General features: G+C 36.8%; 1 protein-coding gene across 1 annotated transcript in view; it reads right to left on the bottom strand.

Annotated features, from left to right (window-relative positions):
- Positions 1 to 1912: 1912 nt before the first annotated feature.
- The window catches only part of SEC63 (SEC63 homolog, protein translocation regulator), a 60017-nt gene continuing 43005 nt past the window's right edge, over positions 1913 to 18924 (bottom strand). Inside the window, exons 12-21 of the mRNA XM_069011029.1 lie at positions 17423 to 17577; positions 15454 to 15601; positions 13560 to 13642; positions 11868 to 11927; positions 11485 to 11643; positions 10450 to 10608; positions 9521 to 9622; positions 4576 to 4674; positions 3611 to 3715; positions 1913 to 3045 (exon numbers count right to left, since the gene is read on the bottom strand). Of these exons, the coding sequence (XP_068867130.1) occupies positions 2902 to 3045; positions 3611 to 3715; positions 4576 to 4674; positions 9521 to 9622; positions 10450 to 10608; positions 11485 to 11643; positions 11868 to 11927; positions 13560 to 13642; positions 15454 to 15601; positions 17423 to 17577 (1214 nt within the window). The 3' untranslated portion in view covers positions 1913 to 2901. The remainder of the gene's footprint in view (positions 3046 to 3610; positions 3716 to 4575; positions 4675 to 9520; positions 9623 to 10449; positions 10609 to 11484; positions 11644 to 11867; positions 11928 to 13559; positions 13643 to 15453; positions 15602 to 17422; positions 17578 to 18924) is intronic.

Raw genomic sequence — 18924 nt, 5'->3', positions numbered from 1 at the left:
ATCACCCTCCTCACTGCCCAGCCAAGTCCCATTTTTACCCCTTGGAAGTGCTACAAGCCCTGAAGGTATTTGCAGCACCTCTGGTTTGGAAGGACAACCAGGGTCTGCCGTTGCCTCCTCTGGCCTAGAACAAGGGGCAAAGGAGCACGACAGCAAAAGGGCAGAAACAAATTGTTCAGGCTGAAAGAGCAGTAGCTGCTTCCCAGTTTTGCTACTGCACAGGGAGTGCAGCAGGAAAGCAGCTTTTATTTCCAGAACTTTTTTTTGTTTTCCAGTTACTAGCCCAGAGTTTCAGAAGACTTACGTAGAAAATTGGCAAAATTGCTTCCTAAATGCCATCAAAAAGTGAGGCTTACACAACAGTGAGTGCAAAACGCTGCTTCTTCCTGTAGTTTTACCCATCCTGGTACCTGTTATTCAGGAGGCAATTGATCTATGTTTGAAAGACCATGCATACTGTTAACAAAAAATAGTTATTAATGGACACACCATGCAACAGAAGACCAACAACTCAATAATGCTGGGAAGCTGCAGATGAGTTGCTTTAATTGTGTGAAGCTCTTCTCTGTGGCCCCACTCTACATCTATCTTGGGAGGTGGTGTAAAGCCATGCACAACTCCATAGCTGGTACTTCCATGAGAGAAAGTGTCAGCATGTCTTTCTCACATTATCAATATTTCCAATAATGCCACTTTTTCTCCTCACATTATTCCACAAAGTTACCTTGACTGTACAAGGGACACACCTTTGAAGTATTAGATTTAGTCTTTGTTGGCTCAACAGAATTATCCCTGGTTTGCAGACTTAAAGTGTTATCCCAGCTGTCACCTTCAATCTTCAAGAAGAAACCAGTTCAGTATTCAGACCAGGGACATGATTTTTTTTTTTTTTTAAATAATTTCAATGCATTCACATCTTGCCAGTATATACCTTGACTGTTAACAGCAAAATTTAGGGATCAGTGGTCAGAGCACAAGCCCAATGCATCCAGAATACTCTAATTATCAATTTTACCTCCTGACTATTGCCACTCCCCTACTTTTAACTACTGCAGACTTTCACTATGAGTTGTTCTGGCAGAACAATGTCATCTTAGCATTCAATTAGCCTACTTGCTTTAGAAAGAGTCACCAGACTCTTTATCATCATTTCTCTCACCAATGCAGTATTTGGCTCAAAAGCCTACAGAATATAACTAGAGCTTCTGTGTGGTTATTTCTCTACTGTATTTTGCAAGTTAAAGCTGGAGTTAAAAGGCACCAAGTGTACAAGCCATTTAATTTAAACCTAGCCTTCCTTCTTGAGTTTGAACACCTGACACTTGGTTTACAAGTTTTTTTCTGCACAATGCACTTCAGAAGTACTTTGAAAGATACCATAACCCCATTAGAACATCTTCACATTTTATTTGCATCTATTGTAATTACAAAGAATATAACAATATAAATCTGCACTTAAAGTGACAACCCTTTCTAACAAACAAGGTCACAAATTACTGTGCACCTAATTCTGGCTTTGGGCAATTTTTATAGGATGGAAATTTTCCTGCATGAGAATTTGTCACATTTTACAGCATTGTATTTTCATAGCTCAATACAAGGAACAGAAATGCGTCTATTCCTACTTGCAGAACACTCATAAGTATTTCTGAAGTATAGAAATGCAACATTTCATCTGTTTTATTCAGAGGAAGAAAAGGAAGAATCCATCCATGGCTTTTGTCAAGTCTCACAGAATACACTAATAGCCCTGATGCTTTCCTCCCTGAATTTATTCTCTAATTAGACTTGATTTTTTTTCTTTAACAGGAGTAGGAACAGAATCACTGTCTTGTTTACAACCTTGCAGAAGACTGGGGTAGGAAAAAAAACCAAACCAACAACTTCAGACAAAGATGCACGCTATTACAAATGCAAACAGCCATCAAATTGTCCAGTTTATTGATGGGAATTCAAAACTGATACAAAACATGCCCTCTCTGCATGTTGTATTTTACCCTTAAAATGTTTCTGACGGTGTCAGGTAGATTCAGAATTAAGAATATACTTCGGCTTTCAGCATGTACCTTTTATAAAGGTATTACACAAAAGCCACTAACTTACATAACACGTGGTCCCAAAATTACTAACAGACATTCTGTTTATCAAAAGACTCAGATCTCCTGCTGATCTGATGAAATAAAGGCTTAAAAATGTTTTAAGCCATTAATAAGTATCCTATGGCAGAGTCAAGAAAGTTTATGATTTCCATTATAATCTTGGGCATAAAAAGGCAACAGTCCTAAAAAAGCAGCCCTCCAGAATATATGGAATGTGGCAATGGATATGATGCCAATTTGTAATGATCAAGTTAAGTAAAACAGATTCTTAAAGCTATGAATGATGTGAGCAGTATCACAGCAAAATAGTTAATGAATACCACAGAACCAATCAAGTTTGAAAGTTGAGCAAATGTTGTTTCAATCAACAGAGATTTGTAATGTTAAATATACCAAAACATTTTCTAAAATAAATTCTTAATGCAGAAAAATTGATTGAAAGTTTGCTCCTAGCTAATAGTACCTTTTATTTAAATTGGACCCTAAACTGATCAGACAATACATAGCCCACACTTTCGGACATTTATAATAAAAAAGCTTTTATTTTCAATTGAAACAAATGCACCATCCTGCACTTTGAAGGCTATAATGAGCCATAAGCATATTCCAAGGTGTATCAACGGTAACAGATTTGTTTCACCTCCACTGAGAAGTTACATAATGCACTCTTAATTGGTAAAGAAAATTTAAACTCAGCCTTCTCAAAGCTTCTGTACTGTGTTTCTTGGTTAATTGTACAAGTTCCACAGTCAGACCAAGAGCTTGCAGTGTGTGCAGATATTGTAGTCAATCAATAGTATGTTTAATCGTCATCTTCCTCCTCTTCCTCTTCCTCTTCAAAACTGTCTTCAAAGCCCTCACTGTCTTCCTGGTCCTCATCACCTTCTATTGCTGTATCCCATTGTGGGTGATTTTCTGGCACTGGTTTTGCTTCATGAACTTCCAGCTGTAATTGGACAAGGATAAAGACGAGAGGGGAAAAACAGGTTACAGACAATAAACAGCAACTTGGGAAAACAAACAAATCCACACACCCAAAACAAACAAGCAAACCACAAAATAACAGTTAAAAAAACCAACCAAATAGCAAAACAAATCCCATCCCAATTCCCAAACCAAAAACAAAACCAGGAACTGCTTCCAGAAATAAGGCATGCCAGATTTTTCCCATTAACTGGATGAATCTAGGACTAAGGAAAGGCAGTGAAATAGCAAGGCAAACCTCAAGGTATAAAAAGCCACAGCCAACCATACTGCAGAAACTGAATAAACATTAGAAAAACATGAATTAAAATACACACACACAGGAATTATCACAAATTTTAGTCCCGTTTAATCCATTATAAAACTACCACTACTGACATTAGGCAGAAACCACTTGCAAGTCCATCCTTCCCACTTGTTTTAAAATGAGGACAGGTTAATTCTTATAAACAGGACTTCTGGTTTTGTAATAACCATTTGAAGTAGCTTTTGATGTAATACAAATATATAACACAGTCAAACATCACCTTCAATGGTTTAATCTGGTCCAATCCCATATATGAATCCGATCTTAAATAAACTGTGTACTGATAGTTTCCAGGCTTGCCTGGTGCTGGGAACTTCAGCTCTACCTACAAAAGAGATTTCATACTGTAAGTTCTTACTGCTTTCAAATGACACATTGAAACAAGTACCTGAGTCCTCCAATGAACAATAAACACTAGTACAGAATAATAGAAAGTTTTCGTTTCTTACTAGGGACACTTCTTTGAATATCTCTATGTAATAAAACACCTGCAGAAGAGAGTCACAATACCCAGACACAATACCTCCCACAAAAGCTGAATAATCACTGAGTCACTCAATCATTGATTTTTTCCTGAATTAGGCCAAGTAAGTACATTAAGTACACAATTTCACCCTGCTGTATGCTAAACCTCAAAAACCCAAACCAGTTAAAATATTTAGTCTGCTTAAAGTATTATCTTAACTCTGCTGTTATTTGAAATTGAACATAATATCTAGTTTGGAAGAACAAATACATTAGGTCCTCATTTTTCAGAAAAGTAGCAAGAAGAACACTGCCAAAGGTTACAGGTTCAGTAAAGTCCATAAGAGCCAAAGCTAATTAATTTGTAACAGTCTCTGCTGTACAGAAAGAGAACACTTAATATTTCTAATGATTTGAATAAATTCAGGAATTTCACTGTGTATGAATACTGGTTTTCATCATCTTTTGATATCAGGGGGAAAAAAAAGCCAACATATTACACGAAGAAACTTCAAAGTTGTCTTAAATTACTTTTTCTTTCTCCACTATCAATTTTCACAGTTAAAAGGAACTTCTCTACTTTTATCAGCAGAATAAAATTTGTTTTCCATCTTAAGAGAGAAGTACAAAAAAAATTAAAATCGACAGGTATTTGCCTACCATAGATACTTCAACAGAGTTCTGTAATACCCCAAAAAGAAAACTCTCCAAGTACTTTACCTCTTCTTTATCTTTAAGTGTACAAACGTGATATGGCATACATATTAACATCTGCTCCTTCCGATCTGCAATATACAGCCACCACCATTCTTGTTTTTCCTTTCATAAAGGGAAAAAAAAACCAAAAGTAAAAAACCACCAGGATTACTGAAGTCATAGAAAAAGATGCCCCCACACTTTTTAACAGGTAGTTAGGATTCACTGTTCTTTGTAATACAGACAGAAAGGAAGAGTTTGTGTCTGGTGGCTTTTTTAAACTCTTGGATGTGCATGAATAAAATACATGGTGTATACTGCACACTGAAAGCAAACAGGTTATCACAAGTGACTTCTGGTCTCCAAAGGCTTCCTTCCATGTATTCAACTTAAGTTACCGTGTGGGACATGGAACCATCCTGAAGAATTGTGTCCACTAAGGATTAATGAGCAACTTCATGCAAGATAAAACAACCTTAGGTCCTTCAACAGAAATCCAACCTGGATAAAAAGCTGAGCACATAAAGCAAGGAAAGTGTAAAGACAGATAAGGAACTCTTCACAGAAGAGTCTTTTTCAGGCAAGTATGCCCTGTCCCACTGCTCCCTCCCCAGAAATTAAAATGACATTTGAATACACTGAGATGTCACTTCAAGGAAGCGACTCAGTATCAGTCAATATTGATTTGTATTTGTAAAGGATGCCCAACAACTGTCCCCTATCACACACAGGTTTCCAAACAGCTACAGGTCTCAAGGTTTTGCCATTGCAGATGATAAAGTGGAGTTACTAAATTAAATTAAATTAGTGTTGTCCTTCATACAAGACAGCAACACTGTACCAAAATAGTGGTTTTTTCCTTCAACTGGAGTCAGAATTTTAAGATTGTGGTGCAGTTCAGCAGCACAGACACAACCATTCTTAAATGGTAAAGACAGTTTTTAACATCAACTGTTCTTCATTTAAACGCTACACCTTTTTCATTAACCCTCTGGCACCCATTTTAGGCAAAATCCACTTTGTTTTAATAGAAGCTGAAACCTTTGTATTATAAAAAAATAGTTTAGTACTGCAAAGCACATTCCTGTTCCTACACCTCCTTAAGCCTTTTTTTAAAACAAGTGAGAACAGTAAGGGACAAGAGGGAAGACTTCTACATGGTCATGAAGAAGTATTTTAGTAGATAGGTAATAGTCACAACAGCGTAATCTTACCCTTCAGGGGAAAAAGGGGAATACACACAATATTTTTAGACAACCCAAATGTTGAACTGTGTTCCAAACCAACTTTTATCCACCCCTGATGGTTTGGTAACTCATCATGTTTATAACAAACTAGAGTCCTAAAAAGTGCATCTTATTCAGTTACAAGTCAAAGCTCCAAACCAGGGAGCCAATTTTTATACATTTACACCAAAAACAATCAGGCAGTTGCTTCAGTGTCCCATATAAAGTGGTTGTTTTGTTTCATTTTTAATCTAACAGCATTAGAAGTGCTAAATGAAGGATGCAGTGGATTTTTAACACCATCAGTAAGCAACTTCTAAATTCCACAGTTGGGAAGCAAATGCTGTTAACATACAGAATTTGAAGAATTTTTGTCTCTACTGGAAGAGTTAAAAGTTCAGTAGTTTTAGATTTTTTCAATACTGCAGAAGCCAGTGTTTGGTGATCTGAGATTTAAATCATGCATGTTTAAAAATTTAAAAAGCCAAATTAACTTCTTTTTTCTTTTGAAGTGACTAATTATTATACTATCACAATCTCACTGAAATATTCAACTATTTACAACAGCAAAACACTCACACCAACAACTAAAAACACCAATTAGCACTCCTGAGTCCCACGACAGAGAAATGTAAAATTAACGGAACATGTTAAATGCCCATTTTGAAGTGTATAAAAGCAAAAGCATCACAGTGAAGCAGCAGCATTCCCTTGTGTTTTTGGAACGGGCACAGAGAATAGGACAAAAACCTATTCACATACTATTTAGGACCAGAACGTGTAGAATTCTAAATCCTTTTTACAACTATTCCAAGTGATTTTCTTTAAGAAAAACCATCCCATGTGATTACAAGGCATAAGTTATTTTATCTTTAAGTTTCCACAGTAAATATATTGTCAATCTTCTTGACAGCAGTAGCAAAGAAGACTCTTATGCAGTCAAAGTGTTTATTTCGTAGCCAAGAGGCCTCTAGGAATAGAAAGATGAACAGTATAAATAGCACAGATGAACAAGAGCTACAGAAGCAAGATCCATTACAGAAATGTCTAATCACCATTTTAAGCCTATAAGGACTCTGACCATAATAAAAAGGACCTGAAGTTGTATCAATATGTCATTTTTGATTTTACCAAAACACTGTGCTGACTTACTATACATTGTTCTTGAAAAACAATAAAAATTCCTTGCCCTTGAGAGTGATGGAAACAGACAAAGATCAAAACCACCAAGTGGCTTTTCACAAAAGCTAGTAAAAGTAACAGCCAAGTGGGGAAGCAATACCAGTGCTAATGATAATCACTGATCTAATGCTCAAAGGACGCTACAGAGTTAACTCTTTGGAAGTAAAGCTCCTGACCCCAAAGTGCCATCACTTTTTTACAGAAAGGACAATTGTGCAGGACTGTCATTTTCGTCTTGCTTATTGGGTGGAATTTAAAGTTTATGCCTGTGAGAATCTGGCAAACTAACAGGCAAGTGGGCAAAATGCCCTTTAACAGATGGGTGCAAGGTTTGGCATGCCAGGGAACCAGTATGTTCATGAAATTGGAACACCAAGGCCAGTTTCTACCTAAAAAATGTCAAAACTACAATCTGTGCAGTTTCTGGATCCATGGATGCAGGAGCAAGATAATTATTTAGGAACCTGCATACATTAAAGACACATCTCTGGCAGAGCAATCAACTGCCCCAAAACTTGGATGAAACAGTATTAAGGCTGCCTCCTGAGAACAGGTATATTATGCTCAGCTACCCTCAAACATCTGTATATTCTGGAATACAGCATTTTATCTCTATTTTTGTATCTCTGAACTGGCCATGACCACAGTACAAATAATACTCTAAATAATAGATGGAAAAAAACCAAATCAGAGTACAATGGATTTTGTTCTTCAGATGTAGCAGATCAACTCTATCTGAATATGCTCCAACCACAGCTACAGCACTAAATACAGCTGCATTCAACTTTCACGAAATCAGTGAAGAAAAGTTGGACAATTTACAACTGCAGTACCATGAGAGGATATGTGTGTATCTTTCAAGTTCAGGCATTCAGATCAGCCCTAGATTTCTTTTCAGCAGCAAGCTGTATTTAGGTTTTATCATAAAACCCATATGTAGCTTGGTTACACACAGCTGAAGCTTATGCAGCTTTATATAGAGTAAGTATAAGCAAAGTCTCTGAAGGGACCCTCACTTCAGTAAAAGAGAAATACAAATAGTCAGCACCCCTGAGGCACTGGGCATGGCGCTCATTGTCTGTGAGCTTCAACTGGTGACCAAAGCCAGCTGCCTTGGCAGCAAGGAGGTATTAAGACTCTGCAGCACATGTGACATGATCTAAGGCAGTCAGAAGAGCAGAATGCCAGTACACCTTTCCATGTTATGCTGGTGTACTGCTGGAAGCTGTATTGAGAGATGGGAGCGCACCTAACTGGCAGGAAAATACAGCTTTAAGTGCAGCCATTACAAAGCTAGGTGTCAGCTAAGGCCTTCAGGAAGACAATTTATTTGCCCTCTGGGCCCTTAGCAACAACTCTTGCTTCCCACAATTTGCTTTTTAATGCTGCTAGCAGGTAAAACAAGCAGGAACAATGTGATCACAAGCATGTGGACAGTGGAGTATGTTTGCACATGCAACAAGCTGTACAAGGTATAGACATAAAGAGCCCTGGGGATTGAGAAGGAGGAGCAAATATACACAGCATCTTCCTTTTTAAGTCATGCTTTACTATTCTTTCCCACCTTAGTTGTCTTCTTTAAACCACAAGAGAAAGAACAAGCCTTGCATCCCACCCCCCTTACTGGAGATAAGAGATAACAGAGAAGAGATCCTAGATTAGTTTCCTGACTCAGACTGCAAGGAAGCAAAGGAAACCTCTGAACCATTGGCCAGGAAAGAAAACGTGGCCAAATACTCCTTCCTCCTGGTTCCAATCTGGTCACCCCCAAGGACTTAACTTACTTGCTCAGAACACAAACTCTCCACTTGGAAAAATCCCATCTTTTTCAAGGTTCCACTGCTGTTACAGAGTTCTCAGACAACTACTGAGTGGCTAGCTGCTAATGCAAGTAAAAACTGGTATCTCAGAACATACTTTCAACACCAAGGGCTGCTGTAAAGACACCTCAGCCTATACTGAGTCACCACTCTCAAATACATCCCTTCCTCTGATACTCATCCACACTTGAACTTACGTTTTCAAGCTCTATAGCAAAGACTGTTCCACAGCTGGCTTCTGCCCCTTCCAGACTATGCTGTGGTATAAAGAGACAGCTTTGCCAACCAACCCCATCTTCCATAGCTGCACACTGTGCAGCCACCACATTGCTCTGTTCAGAAGTCAGCCAGCAAGCCAAAACTACCCGCTGATCCAAATGAGTCTCAAACTCTCCGGTCGTTACTCATAACACAGGAGGGGTCAGGACCTCCCCCAGTCACAGGCACTTGGAGTTAGATGTAGAGTTAAAAACACCCCAACATTTCACCTTACATTTTATACAGGTTTGCAAGTCTCTGAGAACTGGGTAGAAAAAATAATGAAGAAAAAGGTTTTAGGAAAGTATCTGAAAGTGTTTAATTTTATAAGTTAAGACTTTATAAAATTAATACTAGATCTTTTTTCCAAGCATGAAGCTTTTTAAAAAGCCCAATATTTACAGTAAAAATACAAAAAGATCAATTAATTTATATTATTATTCATTTTCATGTTTCACAACTGTAATGTTTTTTATTACTAACCTCAGGAAAAAAAAGACTGTAAACAGGATGTGTTATCTTTGACTTCGTTTCAAGAAGGGCTCGTTCCTTTCTCTGTATACTTTGCTGTAATTCTTGCCACTCCTGTCAAAGATAAGGTTAAAGAATTACTATGCACTAACCATCTTTTGCATTAAAAAGACAGAAAATGGGCCATGAAAATGGAACATTTGACAAGTTCTTGTGCAATACTAAACATTACAAAGGGAAAAAGCAGATCCGTGGGGCTCACACACATTCTTCAAAACTCAGTTCTGCAGCACTACCTATAAACACTCTCTATCTCAGCCATAAGAGTCCTAATTACAAGTTTGATGATTCCTTTCCCATCATGAGCTTAATCTCACCCTGTATGGGCCATTCACATTCAGCTGTCACTCAAGTCTTCTACTGAAAGACCTGTGGTGCAGAAATGATCTACCACCATGGCGTTTCGCTCTCAATTACTATTACGGTTTCAAACAACTAACTTGACAGTTACTAGAGTTTAGTAAGCACCTGTGCAAACAGTTTGTTCAACTACTGCATGCTTAGTATGCACTATGCAGCATGCAAAAGCCACTGCCTGTAAAGAACACATTTCAAGGGAGAGACTTTAAGTCACAAATCTACAGCAGCTAGTAATCAAATTAAGCTGAAAGAAATACTGCAGTTTTCTTCTGAAGTTTAGCCATTTTTCTCATGTCATTTCTAAGTTTTCCAACTATGCTGCAAAAATCTTCGCTACTCACTCTGAAACAAACTCGCAATGACAAAGCTCTTATACCAGAATGAGGTCTGAAAACCTCTGGAGAATTGATATTACTACTTCATCCTAGTGTTGCCTAGCCTGAGGGAATGCTAGAGGATTAAAATGCATTTTCTCTCAACCCCAAAGGCAACATTACCCTTCAAGAAAAAGTAAGGCTTACAGCTTCATCATCTTTGTTTTGCTTCTCATCTTGCTCTCTGTCAGAGTCTCTGTCGCTTCCATCATCTTTTTCGCTTTGAGAGTCCCTGTTTGTTTCTTCTTCTTCAGATTCACTTCCTTTATCCGAGACCTCCTCCTCCTCTTCCTTCACAACAACTTCCTAATGGGAAAGAAAAAAAAAACCCAACACCTCTAACTTAGTTTGTCTGCATTACTGTAGTACGCAGAATTCACAGCACCTGCCTTAAGGTCGCACGATCTATGGTCTTCTTGTGTCACAGAGTTATGTCTGCAGTTAAGATTAACCCTTTTCACCTCATTTGCTAAGAGAAGGAAGGAAGCAACTTTCCTTCTCCATATGGCACTTGCAACAGGAATAGGAAAAAACAGTATTTGATTCCCAGATTGGATGCCCCATCCCTGCAAGTGTTCAGGGCCAGACTGGATGGGGCCCTGGGCAAACTGATCTAGTGAGTGGCATCGCTGCCCATGGCAGAGGGGCTGGAACGAAATGACCTTTAACAAATGATCTTTCAACCCAAATCATTCTATGACTCTGGAACTGCATTTCATAAAGTCTTAAGAAAATCACAGAGAACTTAAGAAAGTACCTACAACACAGCCCATGAGGTGGAGAAACACCATAAAGTGGGAGCATAAAGTTACTGAAGATACTTAATTTATCACAAGAAAGTCTCATTTTGGTTTTTATCTTCAAAGAAAAAGCAGAACTTACAGAACAATTCACCTCCCAGAAGGCAGCATAACAAGAACTAATAATAAGAAGGGACTATAAAGCCAAATTTCTAAAAGAGTTGAGCAACTTTCAGCAGGTCACAGCAAACATTACCATGGTGGCTCCCTGATTACTTCACCAGAAATTTTTAAATGTAAAGAAAACAAATGCTGTTTTAGAAGACACATTTCACAAAAACATAAACTGAAATGTAAGACACAGATACAACCCCCCCCCATCATGAGATTACAAGTGATAAAACTGAATAAAATTATAAATATCATTGAATCTATGAGCTACCCCATTAGCTTGTTTTTGCTTCTGCTGTTTTGGTGGTTGTAATGAAGGTGGCACAGGTTTCTTTTTCAATGGCTTCTTCTTCTTTGATTTTGAAGCTTTCTTGGTTCCTTTATTCTTTTGTTGCCATCCTTTGCTCTTAACTTTGCTGGCATCTCCTTGCTGCAGGAAAGCAGTATTAAAATATTTATTCTGTTCATAAAATTTCAGTCATTCAACTGTACTTTAAGCATTTTAAGCTGAGAACCAAAATTAGAAAGCACAGCTCAAAGGACACTTCAGTAGGCATTTCTGAAAAAAATACTTGAGAAGTGCACAATTAGCAATTCAAGATGTGAAAGAAAGGTCTCTTTAATTAGCAAGAGGAGCATTCACTCTTCACTTACCCCATCTTCTGTTGGTTGCTCTTCTGCTGCACATATAGACTGTTCCTTTTCAAACACATCCTGGTTAGAGAAAGATGTGAAAACTACTAATGCATCTCTGTACCAAAAGAGCAAATTATTATTTCATATTTAACTTAAACTAAATCACCTTGATCAGGTCTGAATATTTTACTCATTATGGCAAATTCTTTTATCAGTGACAGACACAACAGGGGATTAACAGATCAAAATTAAACACTTTCAAACATTTGGTCTCAGATTTTTCCATCACTAGTACTATAAAAAAATTTAGTAGCAACATGTCATCTTGTTCCTAAGAATCTACTTGTTTTATAAAGCACAGAAATCCTGTATCACAAAAGCAAGCAGTAGTAAAATGCTAATTCTGTTCCAGTTGTCAGAGCATTAAAAACTTCAACAGCTGTTCTGCTACTCAGGGACACAGAACAGCAAATCAAACCAGAAATGTGAAACGTTAGGACACAACACAATGTTAGGATTCTGTGAAATAGAACATCTCTATGTAAATGGAATTTTTAATGCATTTCTTTCTTCAAAATATACTATATGCCATTAAAAAAACCCCACCCAAACAAAACAGTGACAAGGAGATGTCTTACATAAAGAGGGCAAATAGGAAATACCACCACAAAAAAAGTGCATCATACAAAAGGCTAGCTCTAGTTTTACAGTCATGTGTTTATATGCCAGACTGCCCAGTGGAGGTCACAGGAAACACCTTAAATGAATTTTCTATATGCTGTTAGACATTTTAGTTTCTAAGTACCGTTCAATATCCTCATAATTTTCAGTTTACTTCATTTTGCAATTCCAGAATATTGATACAGTGCTTTTACTTTCTACCTACCGTACATTCAGCTACCACAGCATAAGCACATGGAGCTTGTATATACAGACTTTCTGCTCAACTGGCTTCAATAGTCTGATCTCCCCTGTAATACTTAGGCTTGTGTGCCTTACCTTAGAGGTGTAACTCAGACCTTCTGTTTAATTAGACAATTATGTCATGAGTACACACACAAAAATTGACACTGTAGTCTTTGACATATCAAAGTTTGGGTTCTGTGTATTAAAGTTTTTTGTTCAAAGAAAGCCATTACTGCATTTTAAACTAGAAAATAAGCACAAGTCAGAAGTTTAACTACTAGGGTGTAGTACTGTTTTGGTTATGCCACACGCTTTCCAACTCAGCAGTCCACTTTCTTCACGTGACACTGGTGTACCTCCTTTGTATTAAGTTATACATATTCTGCATTCTGCTGGACTGTGTTTCTTTCATAAAAGTGCCTAAAACACCCAAGAGATTTGTAACATTATGAGCCCACATAAAGTGAAATCAAACACTGTCCTGAGGACTTGAGTGAATATTTTATTTTAGTTCAAGAACCAAGTTTCTGAACGTCTCTTTTCCTGTTGTTTACAAACCTCAGAACAGTATCACTTGCCATATTCTGTTACTGTTCCCTAGACAACTGCAATGGGTCAGACTGAACTTTGGTTTTATTCCAGGAAAACCTTCTCATTCCGAAACAAAACCATAAGGATGGATTAAGAGCACAAGTTCTCAATGTCAAATCTTAACCTTACAGTTACGTTTACAAAACAACCAGAAATGCCTGTTTAGGATATACCTGCAGTTACCATGAAAGAACAAGTATTCTTAATACTTACTGCCATGGTCTGTCTTGTTAGTGTGACCAGAACAGTGACAAGAGAACCTACTGTAATGTTGTTGCTGTCTTCATCATCCAAAACTAGTGCAAAAAGAAAAGCAACACATCTATTAGACTTCTGTAAAGCCTTTTCTCCATTAAACATTGCTTCTGCTACTTCTAAATGTAAGCATTCAAATTCCAGAATTTTTAACAAAAAATAATCACAAAGTATTATTTAGTAAGTCTCTTACAACTTCAAATATACTATCAGAACGAGGGCTGGTAATTCAGCAACCTATAAAACCGCAACACTGAGTTTGAAATTTTAATTGCATGAAAGTTAGAAAATTCAAAGTTATAGCTGCTGTGGGAACCATAACCCTGTAATACCATGCATTATATATTAAAGCATTAAACTTCAGAAACATGAAATACCACACATGACCAGAGGGACCCTGTTATATTTGTTTGGGGAATAATAATTTTCATTTTCCTGACTTTCATATGATTAACAACTCAATTTCAATGCCACATTAACAATCATGCATTTAATTATTTTTTAAGGAGAAGGCAAAGAAAAATAAAAGAATAGCAATGATTAGTTTAACTAAAACATCAAACATCAAACATCTCCCACAGGAGAGCCACTGAGGAGTTTATACCTCTAACCTATAAACTGGAGAATGTCTCAGGTAGGAGAGAAATAGAGTTATGTCCCAGTGTAGACATTTTATTTATTCCCCTCCAGTCCCTCTCTGAGGAAGCAGTTTTACTATTCACTAGTCTTACATATATATTTTATATAATGGCAATACTGAGCTAAACAGAAAAGCATATGCATGGTTTAATCCTCCACACCACACTTGAGTGCAGCTGTGTGACAAATGAAGACTAGAGGCTGGAAATAGTTGTTTGCCAAAATATGGGGAGGTACTCCAAGACTGAATTTTAAGCAGATTAACAAGACTATATACAATCCTGTGCTACAATAACAAAGTCCTCTGTTTATTTGTTAAAAAAAACCAAACAAACAAACACCAAAAACAACACAAATAACATTTAGAAACACCAAGATTAGCAAACATTTGCTTCCTTAACAGATATTTTCTCTAACACTTGCTTCTCACAGGACTCCACATAAGCCAAACTACAATCAGGCTACCGAAACAAAGCAGATCACATTTTGAATGTGATCATTGCTATCACAATGACAATATAAACTAGAAACAAGAATTAGAACAACCTTTCAAATATCACAAATTTACTAGCACTGTTCTTCTACAAACAAAAGGAGACCACAGAACCAATTCACTTCCCACTGCAAGGCTGTCTAACAGGAACTGCTTAACAATATACCTAATTTTCAGAGAGGGAGACCATTATACATTCATTGAAATGGTGCACACAAAAGGTAGCTAAGCATAGCTCAGACAAATTCTGCCAGATATAAAAACTATACAAGAATTATCACAAAGGAATTCATGAATATGTAGTCATCAGGATCTCCAACTCAAAAATCTCACAAAGAACTCTACATGCTGGAGAAGGCTGAGTGTAAATTCCAGAATAAGTATAACTGTTTAAGATAGGTAATAAAAGTGGTATTTCAACAAAAATTCCACATTGCTCATGAAATATTAAAATCAATAGACGAAATATCAGATAAGCTCCTGTATGAGAAACTACTGCTGGCTTGGGAATCCATGGAATGTTTCCATGTACTCATCTCCTCAGACTGTAACTCTCATGTACGAGAACCCACCACTCCAAAGAAGTATGCAATTTCCAGGCCACATAAATACATAAATGGCAGTGAGTTGTGTTTCAGCATCCTCCAAAAGCTTACTGCCAGCAGACCATTAAAATGTCAGAAGAGTGACATACACAGAACAAAAGGACTTCCCACTCACCCTGTGGTTTTATATCCATAGTGACATATGGAAAGCTGCCAAGGACAGCCATAACTTCTTCATATTTCTTATCTTCTAGGAAGTGCAATAAATTGCGACGATCTGAGCCTTTCAAACTCACCAAATCCTGAATAGTTTTGATTTTATACTGAAATAAAAAAAGAAGAAAGGAAGCCACGTGGTAGCACAGAACATAGTCCACAAATAAACTCTTAATAATACATCATTGATGTCCCCACATGTTACTAATATATACACACCATTACATTTGTTCCTATTAAAAACCCCATGCTTTGGGAAACTAGCAAGCGTATGTTTTGAGAAACAATAAACCAAAGAGGTTGCACTCAAACCTACTCAACAGCACTGCTTTGAACACTGATGTGTTCCTTAGTATGTCATCCCTTAGAAATGGTACTTTATACTTTCTTACAAATTTGTTATTTTCAGCCAGGTTTTCCAAGAAGTTGAGCCAAGAAATATTCCTGGTAGGGTTTTTATGTAGATAGAGTACTTCAGTGCTTTGAGACTTACATTAGCAGAAACAACCAAATACAAGTTTAGGGATTTTTTTTGTACTGAATTGCAAACAAATCTAAATCCACTCATTTTAAGATTTGCAGAGCAGAGCTAAAAGGATAAAACAAACACAGATTTGAATACTTGATTACCTCAGCATTATAAATGCATGTACTTTATTAAAAACAATTTCATGCATCCAGGTAGACTGATCATACTGCCAATCTAGGGCACTGTATTTTTAAAGAACTCAATGCACGTGAATCCTGTACAAATTAGCCTAAAAAACTGGTTTCTTCCCTCTTTTATAGCAAACAGAGGTGGGATTATATCATAGCCAAATTCTTCAGTTTTCTACTTAGTGACAATGCACATGACAAAAAATACATTTAAAATTCCTTATTTTCTCATATGTTCCCTGTAGTTTAAGACTGGATTTAAAAAGTCTTTAATGATACCTGTAAGAGACTCTTTTACTTTATCCAAAGGATATGACTACTTGAATATTTCATGAACTAGCATCTTCAGAGAGGATTAAAAAAAGGCAGTACCTAAACATTCTTAGTCTTCACACTAACACAGAAGTATTTAAACACCCCCTAAGGCTGTAGTTAAAGCTAAACAAAATTGCCATCAGATAAAAATAATATTTTCAAGATTGATCCATATTAACCACTATAATTGCACTATCAGAAAAGTCAACAGCTTCCAGTAGAAGGAAATGCTGTTTCTAACCAGGCACTCCCAGAAGATATACTAGACTTGAATGAACAAGCAGGTATGAATACAAAGACAGCTGGTGAAACAGAGTGAAGAAACACATGCAGGTATTCATTCAGACAAGACTATTCTTTTTTGTCCCTAAAGTCTACAGATACCAACACTTATCCAACTACAGTTACGTAGCAAAAGCTTTGTAAGACACAGCCTTTCACACAAAGGATCACAAAACCTGAAATGCTTCCCATAGTAACGGATTTTTTTTTTCTGCTATGAATTCCTCTGTGTAAGCTTCCAAAATATATTTTCTATCAAAGTAGAATAAGAACAATGTAAAGCCAAACAACCCTCCCCCACCCCCCCTTCCCCAAAAAGAAAGTCCCAATAGGATATTCCCCACACATTCTGGAAGAATATTAAATAGTAGATAGTAAATTGTAATAGGAAAGAAACTGTTCCTATTGTTTGTTAAGTCACCACAGAATGATCTTTTACACCTATTTACACTTACCAGATCTCTGATCTTAATCCCCACCTCCTAACTGAGATGGACTTTAAAGAAACCAAAAGTAGACAGAACACCTAGGAGTATTGTATTGAATTCCTGAAAAATAAATCTATTTTTATTCTCTTAGTTAATTCATGACCTTGCTTCCTTAGCCGCAGATAGGTAAAAGAAGTAGCAGACAGCATTTTAAGAGGTTACCCAGTAGCATTCGTATTTTTATACCTTTTTATGATTGGAAACTCTCCTAAGATTGTCCTCTTCAATGTGAGGCAGCTGTAAGAGGGGACACTTGAACTGCTGAAGTCCCTGGACTGTCATCTGGGAAAGCTTCATGCAATTTTCCAAAGATCCCAAAGATGGAGCACGGAACTCCCTTTCTTGGGGAGAATGAAACAAAACACATAATTTTTAATTTTTTTTTCTTCTTATGCTTTTCCAATGTATACTTGTATTACAGAAAACCTTATTTCCAGTCCACAAAGCAAAAGAAAGAGACATCTTAAAATGTTCAGTATAATTAACTGGGCAGCCTTTTTGCTCTCACTCCAGCCACACAGACCAGCAGACATTTTCTTCCCTCTATTTAGGATGTCACAGCTGAACACTAAGGGAGACTTCCATCTAACATTGCCTCAGGGAACAACAACTGCACAATATATCTATGTAATTATTATAGACAAAAACTCCAATTCAGTTTTAAAAATGCACCATCAAAACAAACAAAATTTGTATGCTTTATGTATGTGTGTGTCTGTATAACGTGTTTAGCATATAATTTAATATAGTTTATCATTAATCTTTTACAACATAATACATTATTTATAATATCTTCATCTTGAGAAATGAAGATACTAGGTAGGAGCCTACCACATGCAAGAAAAAACTATATTTATAATTCAAGCTAAGCAGACTATATTATGTTAGAAGGCAGTAAGAAGAGCTGTAAAAATATGAAATGCATGACTTTTATAAATAAACTTTAATGGTTAAAAGGGGTGTCTGAGCAAACACCTATTTGACTTTTCTTTTAGAAATTGCCTACAATTCTTTTCATATTCCAAAGTGCAAAAAGGCCTACACTCTTATCATAATTAAAATGATTATAAGGAGAAAAAGTCTTAGCCAGAACAGAGCAAAAGGAAAAAAAAAAACAAAACACTTAGTAATTTAATACTCATCACATCTGCAAAGAAATGAAAAAGCAAAGCAGACACAAACTGCAACATAATGTTGACAACCATTCATTCATAAATAAAACTTCTCATAAACCCTGTTTAGAGAACTCATTTCAGAATTCCCCTCCAGCTCAAGAGCTGCTGCAAGTCCAGAACAGGCAATGCTTTACCATGAAACAAAAAAATAAGTTCTGATCCTCTTCAAAGAGCCAAAAGGAACTTAAGTTACTTAAATCTTTTTCTGAACTTATATGTGGCACATCAAAGAACTGAAGGCAATTTTCAACAGGTATTATGGAAGGCACCTGCAATTTATGATGCCTGCTATTTCATTTAAGAATCCCTATGCTTTCTCCTACACTTTAAAATCTTTTCTGAGAAACAATCAGCCTTTGACTACCTTGACTGTTACAGGTATATTCTGCACATAAACATATAAATGTGTGAACACAAGTATCTTTGGGTACATACACAGATACATATGTATACAAATATGTGTATTTGGGACACTACAACAGGGGCACAGAGGTATCTCTCAAGAGATTGATT

This window comes from Aphelocoma coerulescens, chromosome 3, assembly GCF_041296385.1.
Source record: "Aphelocoma coerulescens isolate FSJ_1873_10779 chromosome 3, UR_Acoe_1.0, whole genome shotgun sequence".
NCBI classification, from domain to species: domain Eukaryota; kingdom Metazoa; phylum Chordata; class Aves; order Passeriformes; family Corvidae; genus Aphelocoma; species Aphelocoma coerulescens.
The sequence above is the reverse complement of the archived record's forward strand: the minus strand, read 5'-3'. Positions and strand labels throughout refer to the sequence as shown.